At 38.8% G+C, this 23,872-nt stretch overlaps 1 protein-coding gene across 3 annotated transcripts; it reads right to left on the bottom strand.

The window, feature by feature from the left end:
• Positions 1–1,003: 1,003 nt before the first annotated feature.
• On the bottom strand, positions 1,004–20,963 carry znf384a (zinc finger protein 384 a). Of its 3 annotated transcripts, XM_034094364.1 has the most exons (12): positions 20,822–20,963; positions 19,635–19,688; positions 18,723–18,790; positions 17,630–17,942; positions 16,331–16,453; positions 15,806–15,969; positions 15,638–15,714; positions 15,235–15,459; positions 13,043–13,210; positions 12,397–12,475; positions 11,914–12,072; positions 1,004–3,702 (listed from the first exon to the last, which is right to left on the bottom strand). In XM_034094364.1, the coding sequence occupies exons 2-12, from the start codon at positions 19,681–19,683 to the stop codon at positions 3,304–3,306; spliced, it is 1,824 nt and encodes a 607-aa protein (XP_033950255.1). In that variant the 5' UTR covers positions 19,684–19,688; positions 20,822–20,963; the 3' UTR covers positions 1,004–3,303. The 3 variants fall into 3 exon arrangements, with proteins under 3 accessions (XP_033950255.1, XP_033950257.1, XP_033950256.1); XM_034094366.1 differs by lacking the exon at positions 18,723–18,790; XM_034094365.1 differs by lacking the exon at positions 19,635–19,688.
• Positions 20,964–23,872: the final 2,909 nt, after the last annotated feature.

Here is a 23,872-nt window from a genome sequence, read left to right as displayed (position 1 = left end):
TACATATACAAGAGCAAAAAACAGTTTAATGTCACCTAAAGCATGTATAAAAAGAGTATTAAAGATTACAAAAATAAAAAAATCTGAATTCATTTTCATGATTAAAGACAGGACAGTTTTTATATATACAAATAAACGTTTTACTTTTGCAAATTTAAAGTACAAACGTGAAAAAATAACAATACAAAGTGGCCACAGTAGCGAACTGCCTTCTTGCACACATTACAGTTCGCTAAATGTTCCTTGACAGTTGTGAAATAGCTCCACACAACGCTCCTCTTTCTCTCACGCCATGACGTGACGCCATCATGCGCGTGTGTGTGTCGCACTCGCGAGTCGCTGGCTGCTGCTGTCCTGCCGTCAGTCAGTTTGATAATCGGCGTTCAGTCAGGGAGCGCGCTGCGCGTGCGCGAGCCTCGAGGAGAGGAGGCTGGAGAGAGAAGAAAAGAGCGTACTTGTGTTCGTCTGCACTCTGCACATAGTTTTTGATGAAATTGACGAGTAGAGGAGAGGAAAAAAAGAAGTATAAAAGTATCGATCCTATTGGCTCTAGTATCGATATTTTGAAACGTAACGTAATATCGGAAGTATCGATATTTTGGGAGCGATCAGCCCACCCCTACTGTAAAACATCTCTTATTGAATCTTAAATTAAATGTATCCTAATGTGTAATCTACCCACATTAACTCCACTGTTTTTCAAATACATATTGATTGTCCTGTAATGTCTCAGCAGATGATCTACAACATTGTGTTGATAATTATCAATCCCAAAAGCTGCTCGAATATTTTACAACAAAACTAATTGTGTATGCTAAACTGACTAATCAATTAATTATTCCTTGACAATAAGTGTGGTTCACAGTTTGAGTTAGAGATATTATAAAATATTTCAGACACTTTGAACTTATGTTTGATCAAAACATTCAAAAATGTATGACATAATACGTTATTGTCAGTAGTACACAGTCTGGAGTTGGAAAAATGAAATCAGACAATTGCGTTATTTTCATCATAAACTGTTTTTCGAACTTTATTCTCCTTCAGGGAAGAAACAGTCTGTTCAGATGAGCAAGAGGTGTACTTGTGCATACAGTATGCAAGAGTGTAGCATAAGAGGGCAGTTAATAACGGTACTATTATCAGGAGCATCAGTAATAACATTAACAAGAATATTGAGAATCTGTTATTTTTCATAAAAAGTCACAATGAAATACAAGGAGTATACATGAAGACAAGCAGTCGCTTACAGGCTGCCTGCACATTCTGATTGGGTAGAGATAGCGTGTGCACAAAAACATGGCAGCAGTGTCCCAGGTCACAGATCTATAATTTAGTCATTAAACTATACTCTCAGTTTGAAGGAATTCTCATTGGTGAACAAGATTGTTGTTTCCACAATAATCTTGTCTATATTGCTACACATTAAGTGTTATAATATTAATTTAGTTAAACCATTTTATGTTACATCCTTATTAGAATAAATATCACAGTGTGCAAAGGGAGAGCAGGGCTTAAAATGCAGGAAATGTTGCGTCGTCAAACACATCATAATTCGATCAAATGATTTCCGATAGTGTCATCAACTTTTCAAATTATTCCCAAACTTCTCAGGCCTTGAAATTATTTTATTTGACAGGTTTTTGAAGTTACGATCGATGTGACCTGCGAGGCAGCCAATGGTTTGGCACATGCTAACAAGAGTTCCTTTAGTTTCCATACATTCTTTACACAGGACATACTTCCCTTTTACAGATGAAAAAAGTATTTTCTATCTACAGCATACTGCAATACCATAATGCCTCAGGTTGATAATAATGTGGATAAGATTTTAAATAGTTACAATGAAAGTAGTAATAATATGTATGAATAGTTCTATAAAAAAAAAAAAAAGATAACAGTACCTGTTAGCCATTTTTATCACACAATCATTATTTCCCCAACAACTGACTATGTTGCGTTGGGCCTTTTTTTTACTACTTTCTTTGAATGGTAACAAAAAGAAAATAATGGGACAAAAACACTCCGTTAGGACTTGTCTCTCTGTTCCCTTCACATTCATGCATCACTATGCTTTCTCTCAGCGTTTGTTCACATGTTTCTCTGTTGGTAGAAAAATACATACATATGATATATAAAAAAAAGTACAATAATGACAAACATAGACATGAAGTACAAGCTTCATCAAGTGCTTTCTCGTTGACCCCTCCCACCCCACCAAGAGCCGTTTTTCTCTCACTTTGTTGCAGATTTCTCATATTAAGTGCATTCTTAAGCGGCCCGTCTCTTTTGTTCAATACTTTGGGCTCAGACAAGGAAATGGTTCTTCAACCCCCTCTCATGATTTCTGAAGTGAACACTTCAAAACTCAGCCCCAGGTTTTAGGCTGATCCAATAAAACACCTCATCATCTTCCTTCCCCAGCCCCTCTTTTGTTGTGGTCTTTTCTCTGGTTCCAATTTAGCGTTCCCGATCCAACCTCGATGTACAGTAAAAGGTGTCATTCATAAGTCATCCACACTTATTCAATAAGTCCTTCCTTACAGTCTTTTTTCTTTGTTTGTCTTGTTTCTCTCCCTTGTTTGGCTTGAACTAAATAATGCAGAATGTTCAGATTAATGTGATCTGAATGTGCTCAAAATTACACCGTTCCCTGTACCATAAACGTGCAGAGAGAAGTGTCATTTTTAAATGTACAGATATTTTACATCTTCATTGCAAACAATGCAATAAAAAAAGAGAAGCGACACCAGTGAGCCTCTTTTATCAAAATCCTCAGAGGACTGCTGGTTTCGGATCAGTGTATTAGGTGTGTTTTACAAAAGTCCATTGAGTCGTTCAAATTAGATTAAACATGCTTTAGAGAAATTCAGGTCTGGTTTTAATCACCATTTCATTCATAATGATGTAAAAGCCAAACGTGATCTCAGATTAGGTTTTGGTTAAGTTATCACAAACTGAAGGAATGTGGCTTTAGCCTCAATAATAAACTGTTTATATCAGTGTCCAACACCAGCATTTCTACTGAGAGATACTTGGCACAAGTAGGCTCAGGAATCGAGAAGCACATTGTAAAATATCTGTGTTCTAACAAGTAATTTATTACTCTACTCAGCATTAAAGCTTCTTAAAATGAAGGAAAAAATTGCATTGGGATTTAACATAGCCATTTTTCCTGTTAAAGAAGAACTTAATAGTGAATAGAATTCAATTACGTTTTTTAAACGTAACGTAAATTACGTTTTTTATATCGACCTTTTTACAATGCGGAATTAGTAATTCCTAAAAGTGTGAAGACTCGACCTATGAGTTCATGTGCTCCACTTGTATGGCTGAGGTGGAGACGGTGAGGCAGAGGTCTTTGTGTGCCACTGGCAGGTCTGCCACAGAGACCGGTTTGTACTGGATCTCGCTGGCTGACACTGTCTTGTACTGCTGCAGGTCGAACGGGCACTGGACCACAGCCTCGGGGGGCTGCTGGCTCTGCTGGTAGATGCCTGGAGCTCCAGGGTTGGGGTTCTGGCTGTTGGGGTTCTGGCTGTGGAGCTGGTCCACTCTGCCTGCACCTCCAGTCCCTCTCCCTCGGCCACGGCCCCGGCCCCCCCCCGGTGTGAGGCCCTGGGCCTGCTGAGCGGCTAATGTCGCGGCCACGGTTAGCGGGTCGGGGTTGTGCTTCCTCATGTGTTTCATTAGATACGTTTCCTGGAGTTGGAGAGAGAGAAAAGTACAAGACATGACGGCACAGCTATTACAAACCTCCAAGCCTGTAATTCCTGTCAACTCTCTCTTTGGGTAGACTGCAAAATAAGGGCCTTCAAGTTTTAAAGGACACCTCTTACTCTTTATAATTGTCTTACTTCTGAAAGCACCTGTCCTGAAGTTGTGTGCCTCCTTAACATCACAAGCAAAGCACTGCACAACACTTATCAGGTTCAATATAGTGTTCAAAAAAGGGATTTTTTCTTTTTGTACAATTAAATATTGTTATTCCTGGATTCTACTGCACTACTTTAGACTGCAAATGATGTCTTTCTTCTCTGACATCATTACCAAAAACAAAAACAACGCACGTGCCTTGTTTGCTACCGTCGACAGACTAACAAACCCCCCAGTGTCAGTAGCCTCTGAATTTATATCCACCAGGGTCTGCAATGATTTTGCCTTTTTTTTCACTGACAAAATTCAGAAAATCAGACAAGCAGTCAGTGCCTCTGCATCAGGTACAGCAAATGTGTTGTCCCTATGTCCACCTAATATCAAGTCAGACACCATGACACAATTCCATCAGATTAATGATAAAAACTTAGAGGACATTATTCAACTTCTGAAATCCTCCTCTTGCTGCCTTGTGTTCAGACTCAAGTCATGTGTGTGATGCCACTTTCAAGACATTCAGTATCCTTTTTTTAACAGAAGACCGTTGCTAGAAGCTGCAGCTAGACTGCAGAAACATTAGTTTTTTGTTTTTGAGGATGGAACAATGTCACACACAGATATAGGGAGGCTAGACCTATACAGTTGATTTATTATGGTTTATAATTTCATGTCAAGACGAAGAAGACGAAGAAGATGAAAAAGATAGCTGAACTGTTCAGTGTTAATCCTGTGCAGATGGAGATGGAGGTTATAAATCTCCAAAATCATGTTCAGCTTAAGTCTCAGCAAAACTCACAACATTGCTGGAGCCTTGTAGACCCAGAACAAGACTGACAGATGAACATTTAAATGCCTCTATTCGAGTGATCCTAAGTGCACTCCAGCATACACCTCTATGGTGGACTCCATGCAGTGCCATTCATCTCACTGACTGTACAAAAGAGTGAATGCACTTATTTGACCATAAGTGCATGATGCTTGTCAGGTGGTGATTAAAGGAATGGTATGCTCATGACACTCATTTTTTAAAAATTATCATCCGATAAAACAGTCCAGTCTCTGCCAGTCTCTCTTTTTTTTTTTTTAATCCGATGACATTATCAGTGATTTTAAACTGATTATATACCGAAATAACATCAACACTGTGGGCGCCGCCATTTCCCGGACGTGACGTAATCCATGCGTTTGGTTTTCGAAGACACGTTGATCTCCATGTTATTTACTGTAGTTTCTCTATTCAAATATGCCTCACTGTATCGCGAAATATTGCCATAATTCGGATAGGAACAATCCACGGAATGCTCGGTTCCATCTGTTGCCAAAAGGTAAGCATAAGAAGTACATTCGGAGGCAGTGGCTAGCGAAATGTGGCCGGCCCGAACCGAGAGATTTACAGGCTCATGTATGCAGCGAACATTTCACATTTCCGGACGACTACTCTGAGAGTATGATCAAACATAACATGGGATTTATGGAACAACCATTACTTAATGGAGATGCAGTACCATCGGTCTTTCTGGTGTCATCACCGACCAGGACACCAGTTCGGCCAGTTGAGAAATCGCCCTCTGCAAGTGTGAAGCGACGGAGGAGCAGAAGTAGTGCTCGGAGTAAGAATAAGGTATGTTATAGCGCATTTCCATTGCAGCGGCTAGCCCCGTTTTAACGTCCTTTAGCGTCCAGGCCAGGACAGTTTTTGGTGGCCTTTCCGTATAGCGTAGTACCGGCTAGTGTGTATTTTACCCCAGTTTTTTCCGGCCCCATAAAATCGTGATTCTATGGCCAGGGACAACGAAGCTGAGTATGCTAAACTAGAGAGGGAAAAGCTAGCAAGGGTGGTACTACATGCATACATATAGTATCTTATATCATCTTCCCATTATACACACATGCATTTCCAAACATTTGGACTACCTATGTTGCAAATGTATTATCTTTTCAATTTACACACGGCATCTATTGCACGTCTGTCCGTCCTGGGAGAGGGATCCCTCCTCTGTTGCTCTCCCTGAGGTTTCTCCCATGTTCCCTTTAAACTGTGGGTTTTCTCCGGAAGTTTTTCCTTGTACGATGTGAGGGTCTAAGGACAGAGGGTGTCGCTGAATTCCCCCATCCAATCTCTTCACATTGGTCAAAACTTGTTCCTCTGCTGACGAGTCCGAACTGAAATACTCCACCATGTTTCCGTGTGTTGACAAAGTGAACGCATGGATGACGTCACGACCATCACGTGACTACTGAAAATGGCAAACATGGCGGCGGCCAGACGGAATATACAGGTCTTGATAAAAAAGAGCTATAAAATCATTATTTACCGGGGAATATCGCTGATTTCTTCAGGGTATGGTTTAAACATAACGTTTCACTAAATACTGAAGTTTTGATTAATTATCTAATGAGTGGACCATTCCTTTAAGGACACTTATGTGCCTTCTCAGTGATGTACTCACTATGTGGGCCATAATAATATGTGAGACATTTTCGTTTTCTTGGACCTTGATGTGAAGTTACGATTTGTGATAAGCTTTAGGTATTGCAATTTCACAGTTGTACAAAAGTATAGCTTAATTCAACTGATGAGTGCTATGTGAATAAGTAAGCGATGTGATGCATGTAGCTCTTGGACACTTTAATTTTTTCAAAGTAGCTCTCAGATGAAGAAAGGTTGGAGATCCCTGATCTAGATGCTTCAGTAATGAACAATTACAGGCCCATATCAAACCTGCCATTGCTAGGTAAAATTATTGAAAAAGTTGTTTTTCAACAGTTGAGTAATTTCTTGCATTTAAATAGTTGTTTCGATGTGTTCCAGTCAGGCTTTCGTCCAAACCACAGCACTGAGACTGCTCTTGTAAAGGTCTTCAATGACATCCACTTAAACACAGACAGTGGCAGAACTTCAGTGTTAGTATTATTAGATCTCAGTGCTGCGTTTGACACTGTTGACCACAACATATTACTCGACTGACTAGAAAACTGGGTGGGACATTCGGAAACAGTTCTAAATTAGTTTGAATCCTACTTAAAAGACAGAAACAACTTTGTTTCTATAGGTGAATACACATCTGAGTTGACAAATATGACATGTGGGGTACCTCAAGGCTCCATCTTGGGGCCTCTTCTCTTTAACATCTACATGCTACCACTGGCTCAGATAATGAAAAACAACAAAATAAGTTACCATATGCGGATGACACACACATTTACGTAACAATTTCACCAGGAGACTATGCTCCAATTCAAACACTGAGTAAGTGCATTGAACAAATCAATGACTGGATGTGTCAGAACTTTCTCCAATTAAACAAAGATAAAACTGAGGTAATGGTTTTTGGAGCCAAGGCAGAATGTATAAAAGTTAGCACTGAGTTTCAGTCTGTAATGTTCAAAACAACAGATAAAGCCAGCAATCTAGGTGTAGTCATGGACTCTGACCTGAGTTTCAACAGTCACATTAAAACAGTTACTAAATCAGCCTACTATCACCTAAAGAATATATCTAGGATTAAAAGACTAATGTCACAGCAGGATTTGGAAAAACTTGTCCATGCTTTTATCTTGAGTAGACTGGACTACTGTAATGGTGTCTTTACAGGTCTCACTAAAAAATCTATTAGAAAGCTGCAGCTAATTCAGAACGCTGCTGCTCGAGTCCTCACTGACACTAAGAAAGTGGATCACATCACTCCTGTTCTGAAGTCTTTACACTGGCTTCCTGTGTGTCAACGAATATATTTCAAAATACTGCTGCTGGTTTATAAAGCTTTGAATGGTTTAGGCCCAAAATACATTTCTGACCTCCTGCTAAATTATGAACCATCCAGATCTCTCAGGTCTTCAGGGACTGGTCAGCTTTCTGTCCCCAGAGTCAGAACTAAACATGGAGAAGCAGCGTTCAGTTATTATGCTCCAAATATCTGGAACAAACTCCCAGAAACCTGCAGGTCCGCTGCAACTCTGACTACTTTTAAATCCAGACTAAAGACTTTTCTTTTTGCCGCTGCTTTTAATTGAACTATTCACATCTTAAACTGCACTGTAACTTTTATCCATGTATTTTTTCTTTTAATGTTTATTTTATTATCTTTTCTTTTTAATGACTGATTTTAAATGCCATTTTCTTAATGTCTTTCGTTTGTTGTAAAGCACTTTGAATTGCCTTGTGTTGAAAGGTGCTATATAAATAAACTTGCCTTGCCTTGCCTTGAAAAAACACTTCTGTGATGTAACACCGTGCAGCATATACTCATTTGCATTTAATTCATGTATTTTTTGGATGCTACATCATATATTATTTTATTTGTTCACTTACCTGTATAATGCGACTTATATCTTTTCAAGTTTGGATGGGTACTTATTTGACTTTTTTTATTAATGTGATTGCCCCCTAATTCAACATTTTAGTCTATTATTTATTTAGATTTTTATCTAAACTGTCTACTTTGCTGTAAGAATTTAAATGTTTAAAGTAAAGATATATATGTGAAGGAAACTATATTCTTAAGAGGGACTGATGAAAATGAAATTATTGACACAGTTAAAAAACTTAAGAGTAAAAGGTCTACAGGCTGTCATGATATTGACATGTATACAGTTAAAAACATTATTGAATGTATAGCCAAACCACTAACTCATATCTGTAATCAGTCAATACAAACCGGTGTATTTCCAAATAAAATGAAAACTGCTAAAGTCATACCAATACATAAATCTGGAGATAAACATGTACTGTCAAACTATAGACCAATTTCATTGCTCTCACAGTTTTCTAAAATACTGGAAAAAATCTACTATACAAGACTAAATGACTTCATCACCAAACATAACATACTCTATGAACAACAATATGGTTTCAGAGCAAACAGAACTACATAATTTGCAGTTATAGAATTTATGGAACACATTACTAAGGCAATAGAAAAGAAAGAATATGCAATAGGGATATTTCTGGACCTTAAAAAAGCATTTGTCACGGTTGACCATGAGTTATTAATTAAAAAACGACAGAGATATGGCATTAGAGGTGTTGCACTATCATGGCTATCCAGCTACCTACATAGCCATAAATCACAACTACTGCAGGTTACATGCGGGGTGCCTCAGGGCTCAGTCTTGGGGCCATTACTATTTATTCTGTATATTAACAATATATGTGAAGTACGAAAAATTATTAAAACCATTCTTTTTGCAGACGACACAAGTCTACTCTGCTGTGGGGACGATTTAAAAGTGGGAAATGATATTACGAGTATTTTAGATAATAAGCAGAGTTGTGCAGCTCTATTTGTTGACCTATCCAAAGCTTTTGATACCGTCGATCATCGCATTTTGAAGCAGAGGCTGGTCAGTATTGGCATATCCAGCCATGCAGTGGGGTGGTTTGTGAACTACCTCTCTGAAAGGTCTCAATGTGTTCAGTTTGATGGGCTGTCTTCTGAGTGGTTAAACATCACTAATGGTGTACCACAAGGTTCAGTTTTAGGTCCGCTATTATTCTCTATCTATATTAATAGTTTAGGTGAAAATGTCGAAGGAGCCACCTTACATTTTTATGCGGACAATACCGTTATGTACTGTGCAGGTCCCTTGATTAACGAGGCTGTTGTTAAATTACAGGCTGTTTTTAACATTATTCAGGCTCAGCTCTCTGAGCTTAAGCTTCTTTTAAATGTGGATAAAACCAAGGTAATGCTCTTTTCTAAAGCTAAAAATACTAACTTGCGTAACTACGCAAGGAATACAACTTGAAGTGGTTACCTGTTATAAATACTTGGGTATCTGGCTTGATGATTGTCTCACTTTTAAATTTCATGTAAATAACCTGCTTAAAAAGCTGAGGGTTAGGCTAGGTTTCTTTTACAGAAATAAGTCCTGTTTCTCGCTTGAGGCCAGGAAAAGGCTAGTCACTGTGACCTTTTTACCTGTGCTGGACTATGGTGATTTGTTATATATGAATGCACCTGCCAATTACCTGAGCAAGTTAGATGCTGCGTATCACAGTGCACTGAGATTTTTGACAAATTGTAAAGCACTTACGCATCACTGTACCATGTATACCAAGGCGGTTTTGCCATCACTTACTGTACGGAGGCTCAGTCACTGGTACTTTTTCATTTACAAAGCCATGTTGGATAAACTACCATCTTATATCTGCTCCCTGATCTCTCTGCGAATTGAAAGTACTTATTGCCTGAGATCGCATGCTGTGGTTTTATTAAATGTGCCAAGTGCTAGGACTGTCTTAGGGAAGAAAGCTTTTAGATGTGCAGCTCCATTAACATGGAACAGTCTGCAAAAAGAATGAAAAATTACCAAGCTAGTACCACTACATGTTTTTAAAGCTCGGTTGGATGCTACAAAATCAGATGCTGTTGGTACCTGTACATGTGGTTAAATATGTAAATTGTAATCCCTGTACATTTTGCTGTATGATGTCCTTTTGTTGTTCTGTTGTTTATGTTTTTATGTCTTCTTGTGGAACCTACTGCTGCAGGTCTCCCTTGAAAAAGAGATCATTGATCTCAATGGGATTTTACCTGGATAAATAAAGGTTTTGAATTGAATTTAGAACAGCTATTGGTCACAATGGAGAAGGAACTGAGCAGGATGAAGATCTGGTTTGACCACAAATAAATTACCATTGAACACAAGCAAAACCAAACTCAAAATATTTGGGAATCGATCGACCAATACAGAGAAGAAACTCACTATAAATGGCGTCCAATTAGAAAGACTATCGGAAATAAAATTCCTTGGAGTAATCATAGACAATAAATTAAGTTGGAAACCACATATACAGTAAGCTATCAAAGCCAAAATATCCAAATCAATAGCAATTCTGAATAAAGCCAAATACCGAATTAATCAAGCTTCTTTGTTTATGCTGTACTGCTCCTTCATACTTCCATACATGATGTATTGTGTGGAAGTTTGGGGGAACACATATAAAACAAATACACATCCTATCTTCATCCTGCAAAAAAGAGCCATACGAGTTATACATAAAACTACGTACAGAGAACCTACAAATAAATTGTTCATCAAACTAAAAACACTAAAACTACAAGACCTGGTTGACTATAAAACTATTCAAATGATGTTCAAAGCCGCAAATCAACAATGACCTCATAATATCCAGGGACTTTTCACACGGAGAGAAAGCATGCACATGTTGAGAGGAAACTGCATTTTTTAAAAACCACCCGTACGAACAAATGCCAAACTTCATTGCATCTCATCAAAAGGTGTTAGTCTGTAATGATGCACTGAAATATTGTACAAGTCTATCTAAACTGAAAGTATTATTTAGGAGTCAAATCATTAATGGTTATGAACAGGACCTGTCAAATCCCATTTGTTGTTATTTCTTGTAATTGTAAAAGTAATTTATTTCTGATTGTTTTGTAAACTAAAAGCAAACAAAAGACAAACATGTCGCTGATGACGATGACCTAATGTTTTATTTATAAGAAAAATATATCCTAGAGGGGGTAGGACCAGAAAAGTTTTTTTTAAGCTTCTTCTTGCCCCTGTTGAACATGACAGAGACTATCTGAGAATTATTATTGTTTTTTTTGTTTGTTTGTTTTTTTATTATTTGTTTTTTGTACTTTGTTATAATTATTAATTTGAGTGAGAAAAGAAAAAAGGAAAAAAAGAGAATATATATATATATATATTATTGTTGTATGTTTTTGTTTCTGACATGTTCAATAAACTGACTAAAAAAAAGAAAATGTCTCCGCTGTGTAACTAATAACGTTTTTTCTGATTCTGATGTTTTTAATATACCTAGAGCACTTAATGTAGCGGGCCATTTTATGCTGCTGCTAATGTTACTACATTAATTGTATCCATTTGTTTAATGCTTTTCTAAACATTATGTGTGCATTTCTCTGTCTTTGTATGAATGTGCCTACTAGGACAATCTTCGATCAATCTTGAATAATTATGTATTTTCTTTGTCATACTGAGGCCAGAGTGCATTGTGTCAACCACTGAACGTCTGATGTGTGATTGACGGGTCCGAGAGCTCACCGAGGTGTAGGATCGGTTGCAGAGGCCGCAGGAGAACAGCTTGGCGTGCTTCACTGTGTGGGTGGACAGGTGCACCTCCAGGCTGGCCGCATCCGTGTAACCACGGTTACAGTTGTGGCACTTAAACGGCTTGTCTTTATTGTGCTGCCGACGGTGAGACTGCGGGAAGAGGAATACACTTTAGAAAAATGAATACGTAATTATTTTCAAATACACGGCTTTACAATCTGAGGATGTTTTTCAACATTTATTATTCAAACAGTAGAAAATGTAATTTAAGATGGGCCAAGAACAATATTTACCTTGATCTTGGTTACACTGGAAACATTTATAACCGCTTAAAGACAGATTTATTTTGTTTAATGAAACCTAAATATAAAGTTGATATTCAACTTTTTGGAGCCAATAAAGAGACAGAAAAGGTCTTACAAGGGGACATTTGACCAGATCAGTAGCGTGGATCAAACCTGTGATTTAATTTACCTGTAGGTTGGACAACTGAGTGAAAGCTTTTTCACAGCCTGGATGGTTACACTTGTACGGTCGGTCACCGGTGTGAATCCTGAAAGAACAGTAAAGCAAACCATTAGTTGATTACAAAACAACTAATACTTTATCACTGCACTTTATAAAAGGAGGTAAGAGTGAACCTCTTGCCTTTCCCTACCGCCCAAAAAGGTAGCTTCTTTCGGTGAGTGGCTTTATAAATGATTACGTCTAAGGATTTGAGAACTTTTGTGGTTATTTGTACCCCATCAATGTTATTCTACCCTGCCTTACGACTCTTTTTCAAACAGGCAACAAGTGGCAGAACATATCTTCAGGCATACAATTGTGGCATTTATAAAAAATATACATTCTAAAGCCACCCAAAAAAGAACATAACCATAAGACAGGTCGTTGCTTTAGCTGATCAGTGACCTTTTTAAGCCACTCTTAATGTCTTACTACTTTATTTATTAAAACAACTATTTTGTGACAAAGCCGCCTGACAACAAGGCATACCTCCCCTATAAGATGCTGCGAAACACACAAAAGAATGCCAAAAAGATGCACACAACCACAATGCCACAACTCTCTGCACACATAAATACACAAGCAGACATTGAACCCCCCCCCACCCCAGTACCGTGTGTGCTGCTGGAGGTGACTGAGCTGCCTGAATGTTTTCTGGCAGTAGGTGCAGGAGTAGGGCTTGGCCCCGCTGTGGATGCGGATGTGCTGGGACAGGTAGCTGGAGTTGGCAAACGACTTGGAGCAGTGGGGGCACTTGTGGGGCTTGGCCTCCGTGTGGTTTCTAACACGGGACACCAGGGTTGGAGGGGTGAGGAAGAGAAAGAGAGAGAGAAAAGCGAGAGATTTCTTTAGCTACAGCATGACCAAAGCTCACGTTTAATCAAATCATGCTGTAAAGTGAACAGATTGTGATATCGATTGCGTGGATCATAGATCATTAGAAAGTGTGCTCTTTGTGCTGTGTCTGAGTTGTGAAAACACAGAACAAAAACATACAGCAGGCACAGTCACGCTTTCCTCTCTCTCTCTCTCTCTCTCTCTCTCTCTATTGGTGTGCTCTGCTTTGAGTGTGTGGACAGTATATAATGTTTGCCAAATGCAAGATGTGTGGCAGGCCAGTGGAGCGCATCTTCCCGTTTAAAATGTAAAATAAAATGGCCTGAAACCCACACAGCCAGAACGTCGCAATAAGGGAAATAAAAATACAAGGCAGGTAATGTCAAAATCATGAGTCATGGCGGCATGAACGGGAGCAGGTGCTTTCATCACTTACATGGTCACAGATAATGACAAGTCAAATCCATCTAAATGTTGAGATAGCAGCTTTATCTGCTTTGTAAATGTGATCACGAGGGTGTGTGGAACATATAGGCTGTCTGCAGTCCATTAAAAGAATGAAAAAGGTAAATAGGAACGTGTTTTGTTTCAAATAAAGAATATGCACTTGTTATTTAAATAGACTGACTTTCTATGTCTATCTTTCTTTCTATCTTGTCATTTATAAAACGTAATCAGTGCCTTTAATCTCCTTAGGGTTACTTTAGCTAACATTGCACTTTCACTGCCTTTTTTAATTGGGATGTTTTAACTTTAGGGGCAAGGTCAGGGAAAGGTCTTTATAAGGTGCCTCAAACAAAAGAGGGATTTGTTTTTATTATTATTGTAAAAGCAAAGGTGGATCCAGATAGAATATAATAGCTAAGAAAAGGCAGCATTCAGACACTACCAAGCCAAACTGATATTTTTTTTAATAGTAACTGGCAGTGGTGAAATGTAACTAAGTACATCAATTCAAGTACTGCACTTCAGTAAAAAGGTTCCTCCCTTTTTGAGGCAAATGTTGTAAGTTTTACTCAAATACTTTTCATTTGTGTACATATTTAGTTACTAGCTACTTTTCAGATTTAGATTTTGAGTACAAAATAAAATCAACTAATCCATTATTATAAAATATTATAGGTTAAGTTACCCAGTATATATAAAGTATTTGTAATAAACCCCATTTTTACCCAATGCAACAAGTGATGAACAAAGTAATGCATCAATAACTATAAGTAGGATCATTAAAAAATATATTGTGGTACTTAAAGTATTTATATTATATATATATTAAGTTAACACTGTAGTATTGCTACTTTTACAGTAATAATAAATAATCTGAGTACTTCTCCCACCACTGGTAACTGGTACTGTAAGTTAACCTCCTCCAGAGAGCAGTGTGGCATGCATCCACATGTGTTATGCAATGACACAAATGAAATGTGTTTTTGGTTGACTTGTAAAATCTGTCCAGGGACTACAGACGAAAAATAGCGTCTTGGCTAACTCTGGCACATGTACAGCAATGTTAATTAATGTGCACTGTCCCTGTTAAATAAATGAATAAATAAATAAAATAAAATTTGACTTGGAAGTGATCAAAGCAACTGATCAATTAATGACGAAGCTGGCTTCCTGTCCTGACAATTACCACTTACCAGAAAGGAATTGGTCTTAATTGATAAATAAAGTAAAAAAACAAGCTAATAACCGCTATTACATTTGAGTCGGTACACGTGTTGCTCGTTTAGAGGCGTAGAGCTTTTTACGCTGGCAACACTCTCCCAAAAGACCCTGGCACATTCCCAACCCACCACCCTTTCCTTCATCAGTCCCCACACACAGGACCACACTGACACATGCTTTAACAACAGAGACCACATGCAAAGCAGGCACGCACGCACGCACACACACACGTGCGCACACATGCACGCACGCACACACACACACGAACACGCACACACACACGCACACTCAGTCCAGTACCGTGTGTGCTGCTGGAGGTGACTGAGCTGCCTGAATGTTTTCTGGCAGTAGGTGCAGGAGTAGGGCTTGGCCCCGCTGTGGATGCGGATGTGCTGGGACAGGTAGCTGGAGTTGGCAAACGACTTGGAGCAGTGGGGGCACTTGTGGGGCTTGGCCTCCGTGTGGGACTTGGAGTGGATCTGCATGTCTGACTTGCTGAAGAACGTCACTGCACACATCCGACACCTGGACAAGTGAGCAGTAACAGAGACAAGGAAGCAGGTTTAATTCAGGGTTGGGTCTAGGCTTAAAAATACAGACGATAATGTCTGTTATTAAAGATGACCTGCTCTAAATGCGCATAAAAAGCTGGTGACGCCACAAAGGATAATACTTTTCTGTAATCTCATTGTTTTTCCATTACCTGTATGATTTAGGGCCATCTTTGTTGGTGTGTTCGTCCTCATCATTTGACAGGTCATATGGATCAGCATTGTGGTGCTAACACAATAACAGCATGTTACACTGACAATCAACTAGAAAATCAGTTACTGCTAAAGACAAAATATCATTAAGATATCATTCCATTCACCTGTCCACCAGCTGCAAGGTGTGCCAATATTAATGCATCACTTCCTGGAGGGAGGACCCTTCCCACTCCAGCCATTCTGCCCATCATCTGTTTGTTCTTTCTGCCTCGCTTTGATGGCATCTGCATGACGACCGCGGGGGGGACAGCAATGTCCTCCTTCTTGTCTGGAAACAAGAGAAAAGTGTAGAAAGAAAGGAAAGGAATGCATGGTGGGTCAAAAACAGGAAGTTGATGTTTGTGTTTCTAGCCTAACTAACTGATCTCAGGAATAGATTAAGAAATATCTTCAGTTTGTGTCATGGTGCCCTTGTTGGTCAGTCCCATTTGCTCCACTAAATGGTGGCCAAAAATGTTTACAGTAGGCAGGTTTTGGCTGCCAGTTTTACTGAGAGGACTGTACTGTAAGACATTGCTGACAAAGCTTCTATATTCCTCAATCAATTCGTAAACCTTTAACTGCAGTTTGATTAAACATGACCATTAACCAAATGACTGAAGTGACGGGGAACTGCGGCCTCGTTTTACCTGCGTTTGATTGGTGCAATGCAGATACGATCATGGTGGTGGCAGTGGGGTGTTCGGCAACAAATGACTGGGTGGAGGAGGCGGGGACCAGAGTGCTTTGAGGGGTGGTGAACACTAACCCCGCTGAGAGGAGAAGAGAAACAGTTGTTATTGGTCCAAACATTACATTACAATGCAATTTGTGGTGAAGTGTCTTACCCAGGGACACAACGACATGCTGACTACAGTGGGGTTTGAACCTGTGCACCCCTGACCCCAACAGCAACGCACAACCCACTGCACCACACGCCTCCCAAACAAACATTTTACATTAGGTTACCATTCATACTAAGAGTCAAGTAGTATAGGGCAGCAGGATTTGGAAAATATAACTAATTGCAATGGTTTGACTGATATTGCAATTGTGATATGATTCGCGATATTAGAGGAAATTATCATTGTAAATATGTCAAAATTATCATGGTTTAATTTGTATCCGTACTAAACAAAGATTTTTTCTTAAATCTGTAGAATATGATTTGTATGCCGGGAGTCTCAAGCTAAATCCCAATACACAATACAGAATGGTATTTTAATATATAATGCCCTGTTCTGATGTTTGGGGATAAAGGTTTTGGTGCATGTAAATGGTCTGCAAAGGCTAAAATCTCTAAGTTCCCTCCAAAGGGAGTTTTTGTCCCCCACACTCCACCCCTGCCTGACACGCTTCCATTGGACTCTTTTATTCGCCACATACTGACATCATTACGAACACTCACCCTTCTATTGGCTAACGCTCACACACTGACTTGATAGGCTAAGGGGCGGGACATCTCTAAGCATTTTACTAATCACCACAGAGCTGTCCAGACAACCAATCAGAGCAGACTGGGCTCTGGTTTCAGACAGAGGGTAAGAAGAGGTGCTGCAGCACAGGCAGTATGAGCAAAATAAAGAGCTTTTTGAACATTAAAGCATGAAAACGTGTCAAAGAAGAGGCACAAAAAACAAATATGAAACTTTGAAAATGTGCATAATAGGGCCTCTTTAATTTGGAATGGTATTTTAATTTATGTTGCCTTTTAACTAATATGGCGCATACTGGAATTTGAAAATTCTACTAGTCCTTATCAATATCGATTATTTGTGAAGCCCTAATTGAAGACGAAGAGACAATTAAGATTACATAGAAAACTGTTCGCATAAAGATTTCTAGCAGCTGCAGTTAAATATACATAGTGACTCATATTTTTTAAAGTGATACCAACAAACAAATATAAAGAGAGGATACGGAAATGTAAATAAGTGCAGCCCACTCACCTGCAGTCATGATTCCTGTAGAGGACACAGGCACGACGGTGATGTTCTGGGTGTGTGCCTGGTGCAGGTGTCCGCCCAGCGCACTCATCCCAAGGCTGCCATCACCTCCCCCTGCTGCTCCGCCACCTCCTTCCTGTTTGGGGACCAACCGCACCCCGGACCCTGCGTCCACTGAGCCCGGGGTGGCAAGCACCGCCATGGGGTAGTGGGGGGAGGAGGTGGAGGTGGCAGAAGTGTGTTGGAAGGAGGACGCATTGGCCTTCTCGTGACCCACCTGCTCCTTCGCCTTGTTCAGGAACATGGCGTTCTCGATCTAGAGAGGGATGAGTAGAGGGGCGGGTTGGGGGTAAGAGGTAGAAAAGGAGGATGGGAAGAAAGTGTGGGAGGGGTGAGGAAGTGAGAACAGGTAGGAAAATGAAGAGTTACATGCCATGGGAGATGAGAAAGACCGGTGAGGAGTGATAAGAGGTGAGGAAAAGAAGGGGCCATGTGTAGGAAGACGGGAGGTCAGGCATAATGAAATGAGAGGAAATGGGAAAGGACAGAAGAGGAGGAGGAGGAAAGGATGGAAGGGAAAACACAAGGATGGAGGAGGATAAGAGGATGGGAAAACAGTAGCAAAAGGAGGTGATATAGACAGCAAGGAAAAAGGGTGAGGTCATAAAGGTACAACAACAAAAATGGGTGATGGTGGAACAACGAAAGAAAGATGAGAAAAGGGAAGGAAGCAGAGCAGGTGGATAATGAGGAAATAATAATGAGTTGGATCCATGTGTGGAGAAGAAGTCAATGTGAGAGAAGATTGAACAAAGGTAAGGAGAGGATGAAGAGGTGAGGACAGGAGTGATTAAGTGAACCCTTCACATATCAAGAATATTCAAACAGCTTTTGTGTGAGATTAAACCAACTTCACCAACTAGGCGAGCTTTATTAGGTGGTGTTATTTACTAAATGTTCAGGGTCAAATCATTGTTTGGTGTCATGTAATGTTTAAAGAATTTCCACAAATGTCTTAATTGCTTCCAGGGTATGTTTCGATAGCACACACCACCATGCTATAATGTGTATTTCAGGACAATAAGGTTGTCTCTACCTGTCCTTGTACAGTGTGGACGGGAGACCAAAAGTACGATGAGTTGAAATGGGAATCGTCCATTATTTCTGTAATTAAAAAGCAACACACTTAGAAAACACCCGTCCTCCTCCTCTTCCTCCTTCTACCTATGCTTCTGTTTTTTTTCGCGTGAAACGAGACCATGCATTGCTGCATTTCAATCATCTTGGTTTGTTTCCTTTTCATAAATCCTCTCCTTCTTTGGATGACTCATCGAACATGTTTCAGGGTCAGTGTCACTCGGACTAGTCATCAGATACAACATTTGTGTTGTGGCTGTTAAATCAGCCACTTTGATATGCAAGCAATTATTGCTCATAGGGATCCCAGCTAAATGTGTACGATGGCTGTTACACAACTGAATGTTAAAGGGAAATGCTTTTAGGATAACGCCGTTAGATTTGTTGCTTTTGTGAAATATTTAATCAGGTTAACAGAGAAGAGGATGTGAAAGGAATCAGGCAAAGATGTTCAACCGCGCGGGGATGGATATTTACAAAAAAAATAAACATCTACAGGAGGATAGAAGAGGCAAGAGTTGAGAAAGAATTAACAATAATCAGTCTTTGAGGTTTTTGATAATGTTCTGCAACACAGTCCATGCACTTCCTCACTAGATTCTTACACAGTTTGCATCGCTAATAACACATAACACAATATTAGAGTTGCTTCATCAGTGTTAATGTGTCTAGTTTTGGAATGCAACCCAATGCTGTGCCAAAATGTTATAACCATTTATTGACAGAAAAAGGTAACAGAGAGGCTTGTTCTTCCAAACTAGATGCTCTTACAGTATGTGTTGAAAGTGTCATCCCTTCTAAAAGTGCACATGTTTTTTTGAGACAAAACGGACTGTTTGAAAGACTACCGTCTATCTTTTCATTATCAAACCTCTGATCTTCTGTTTCCCGATCATCTCCCACTGACACATAGGCAACATGTTTTCTGTAGCACAAGGAAGGAAGTTTCATAGTTTCATTGTTCTATTTTAGCATGCATTTGCACTTTATTTCCACATACTTTGCTACTGTTACAGACCAATAGTTAAAGAAGTTCCGAGGTATGATTTTCTGTATGCAGGTGAAGATTGTGAATGCCATGCATAGCCATTGTGCTAACATGCCAAGAAAAGCAAGCGTGTAATAACATGTTAGTAAAGCTGAACTGATATTTAAATGTATAACTTTTAACAATAACTTGTATCTGTTAGGACATTGAAGGGAGCATAGGCCCATGACAATTACACTTTTAACATAACGTTATAGACTAATAAAATAAACTCTGAAACACCTGAGGTAACAGTATAATACATGCAAAATATAACTCAATGTATGTTTTAGGTTGTCTTCATGAGCCCTTTCTCCCCTCCCCAGATGCACAACCTTTAAATAAATAATATGGCAAGCTTTAAGGAAAATTAAATGAGTTCCAACAGGGTGTAGTTAATTTACATAACATCATAAGTGTAATACAAAGTCAATGTTTCAGTGCTCTGAGAGCCATGTTTGATGAGGGGCACTAGCTGGCTACACAACTGCTAGCTTGCGTTAGCAGTGATAGAGGAAATCATGTAAATACTAATTTGTCATAACACGGTTAAACGTGGGAACCCTTTGCGAAACACCCAGCATAGATGAGTCACACTGCAGCTAACCAGCTGCCAAAGGCGTAATGAGCTATCTGGGTTATAAACAAACATGGCGTTAGCTGGTTAACGCAACAAGACAAGAGGAGCTAGCTAACTCGCCTCCATTAATGTTCTGCTTTTGTTCGCTGGCTTGCTTTGCAACAAGGAGGCCTGTATAATCATATGCTTAACTAGCTTGCTGCTAAGTAAACACAAACACTCTTCCTCTCTACGCCTCCATTCCTCACTCCCTGCTCATCTCGCTCAGAGAAAATAAAAAAAGAGAAAAAAAGTCTCGAATTAAAAAAAAACAAGAGTGAAAAAAAACGCCGTCGACTCTGTAGGAGACGCAGCTTCATGCAGACTTCCGGCGGTCGGGACGAAGGCGCTCTCAGACACACTGAAAATAACACTTCATTAACAGCCGACTAATAACTCCAGTGTTAATTACCGGTCAAATGGATTCCCCTGCAACCCCCCCGGAGCCTCCTCGGGTCGGGACAGTTGGGAAACTTTGTCCAAATCCGCCCCTCAAATATGCCTTTTTTTCTTCGCTTTTTTCCCTTTTTTCCCCTCCAGCTCTCCTCAGCAGTGTCAAGTAAATCCGATGTAAACAGTGGCGTTTCCGGTCACAACTTTAAAAAATAAAACCCATAATGATTAACAACCATTGCGTTATCCAAAAGCCAAGATGATAAGTGGCTTGGAAAATCCAAATTAAATGTTAAGAAAATGTCTCATTAATTTGAGGAATAGTTTGTTTGGTAATGACTTTTATTATTATTAATTGGCTTCCATATTATTATTATAAGTGGACGATTTAATGAAAACATACCATGAACTGTACTCTTTTGAGTAAATTCATATATTTATATTTAATAGACTTCCTATTCAGCAGTACACTCTCCATAATGTGTTGGTTCCACTTACTTTTTTCTTTCTTTTTGCACATGAATGCAGGGCCGGTTCTAGACATGTTGGTGCCCTGGTGAATTTAAGACAAAACTCTTATTTCCTGTAATAGTTCAGCTAGCTAACTTAACACAGCTGCAGACGTCTGGTGTATTAATTATCCTCTCAGTGTGTGGATTCGGCATTATGATTAACAATTAATGATTAATTGTTTGTCTTTGATTGGACACCATGGCTATTGAGCATAAAACACATCTCAATTTATTTGTAATTACTCCTTAGAAGGCACTGTAGCTCTAATGGAGCAGCTCAGTGCTAAAAGGGGAAAACTCAAGCTCCAAGGAATTGTCAATGTAACCGGACATCTTAAATCAACATTACATTTAGTTAATCTTTACTAAACTCCATCATGCATTTAATAACTCCATCATAGGGTCCCCTAAAAACTTGCAGTTACATTTAAAAAACAACAAAACATGCCCATTGATGACAAATAAAAACAGGAACACATATATATACGGCCAAACGCATGCACAAATCAAACGTACAAATATAAGTAAATATTAGTAATATAAAATGTAATTGTTCTGTTTTCAGAATAGCAGAGAACACAGTTTGGTTTCCCTTTAACGAACAGAAACTTTATTATGTATAGGATTGTAACGTGCACAGACAGTAATTACAAAGCATCAAAGTGCAAATCAGTGAGTTGAAATAACACAGAAAACTTTACAGCCTAAAATACATTTACCTTAAAACACTGCCTTTAGTTACAGTTGTTAATGGTGGCGTGTGAAGCAAACAGTACTGTATTCAATATCAAATATAGACTGAATAAATATCTATATGAAGTGCAACAGAGTACCATTACAATTAAAACATCCCGAAAATAGAGATCACAGTTCTATAGCCAATACATTTCCTTCTACTTTGGTAATTTCACATTAAAGCCGCACAGTATTGACTGAAAACATTTGCATATAATAAAGTTACAGTTAGTGTAACAATTATGCATCAAAATACTAGTGTCCCTCTTTTAATAGATTGAATGTACTTTCAGAATGCCATTGCAACACATTTGGCTGTGCTGTAATCAGCAGTTCGAAGGAAACACACATGGCCACAGATGGATAAATAGTGAGGTGTTTAGGCCGGTTTTTCATGGAGGAAAAATACTATTTTAGGTTCAGTGCTGTCAGAATAAATTAGACATGCATTTATTTTTCTAGATCTATAAAATACAGTTCCAACATAAAACATGTTTTGAACACCCAGCCCGGTGAAAGTGTGATATAGTTATGGAATAAGGCAAGTTAGAGCACTTTTTAAGAACCAACACTTCAGAGCTAGCTCCTAAACCTTTATCATTCTGGGTGACTTTATTTATGAAATAACTATTATAAAATGCAAGACATTTTAAATGTTTTACAATAATTGGATTAGTATTAACTTTGTATCATAAATAAGTTAACAAATCAATACAGTACACAATACAGCAAGATTGACCAGAATACAGTGAAATAAAGACAAATAAATCAACTTCTCATTTGATCTATTTCAACAATCATTCCTGACCAAAGCCGAGCAATCCTTCCCCTGAAGTACAAGCTGTAAACAGTAATCCATAAAAAATAAACACGAATACTTTACAGTTTAGCATTTCCATACATTTACCTCAAAATGAAACTCTGGTATTCACATTGCTACAATTGAAGGTTAAAGCTACCCACTTGCTCCACAAGCTACATCTTTATGAGAGCTGCTACATAAATGCCACAATAACCCAAATGGTGCCCCACTTCCCTTTAGGTATACAATACATGTAGTACACTGTACACGTTTCAAGGGAGCCTGAACCACAAGTCTGAATTTTTTTAGCTTCCGTTTTAGCCAAGATCTGTTGGACTTTCAGCATATCATAATGCCTATAGTTGATCAATTAAGAGTTTCTTTCTCTTATCATATTACATATATACATTGTATGTACTGTATGTTGTATAGATAGGCTGATTTACAGTGAGGTTAAAAGTACATAGATTTACATTTCTAGGCTTGCCAACAATATAAGCATCTAGTAGAAAGGGCTGTAAAGTGACCATTGCAGTGCTCTGATGACAGTTCTAAAAAATATCAACTAGTTAGTAACGTGTTAAAGAGCTTAGGACATAAAGTCAAGGGAGATGGACATATGGGTGGGTTAGTATACAGTAAGTGAACATGGACAACTTTTGCTAATAATTTAAGTCACAGAGAAATGTGTGGCATGGGTCTGCTGCACTGCTTTTTGTATTATAATACTGGTATGCTTTGAGCAAAGGGTTTATTACAAATATTAACACTGATTCAGCAAGTGGACGTTAGTATGAATGGAGAACACACAAATAGAAAATAGAAATCAATGACAGATATAAAGAAAGTATGGCATACATGTTAACACATTGCATTATCATTTTGATTACCTGTTTGCTTAGAGCAGGGGTGTCAAACTTAATTTCATCACGGGCCACATCAGCATTATGGTTGCACTCAAAGGGCCAGTTGTAACTTTAAGACTATATAAAAATACATATAAAAATATTTAATATATATA

This window comes from Pseudochaenichthys georgianus, chromosome 11, assembly GCF_902827115.2.
Source record: "Pseudochaenichthys georgianus chromosome 11, fPseGeo1.2, whole genome shotgun sequence".
Classification (NCBI taxonomy): domain Eukaryota; kingdom Metazoa; phylum Chordata; class Actinopteri; order Perciformes; family Channichthyidae; genus Pseudochaenichthys; species Pseudochaenichthys georgianus.
Note: the sequence above shows the minus strand (reverse complement) of the source record. Positions and strands in the feature narration are given on the sequence as shown.

What these genes read in the sequence shown, in the direction of transcription:
- znf384a (XM_034094364.1), bottom strand. Translation starts at nt 19,683, where the DNA reads ATGTTGCCTATGTGTCAGTGGGAGATGATCGGGAAACAGAAGATCAGA. An exon ending in ATTGCACCAATCAAACGCAG is followed by an intron (nt 15,970 to 16,330) that starts GTAAAACGAGGC and finishes TCTTGTTTCCAG; the next exon opens with ACAAGAAGGAGGACATTGCT. An exon ending in CACCTCCAGCAGCACACACG is followed by an intron (nt 12,476 to 13,042) that starts GTACTGGGGTGG and finishes CTGTTCTTTCAG; the next exon opens with GATTCACACCGGTGACCGAC.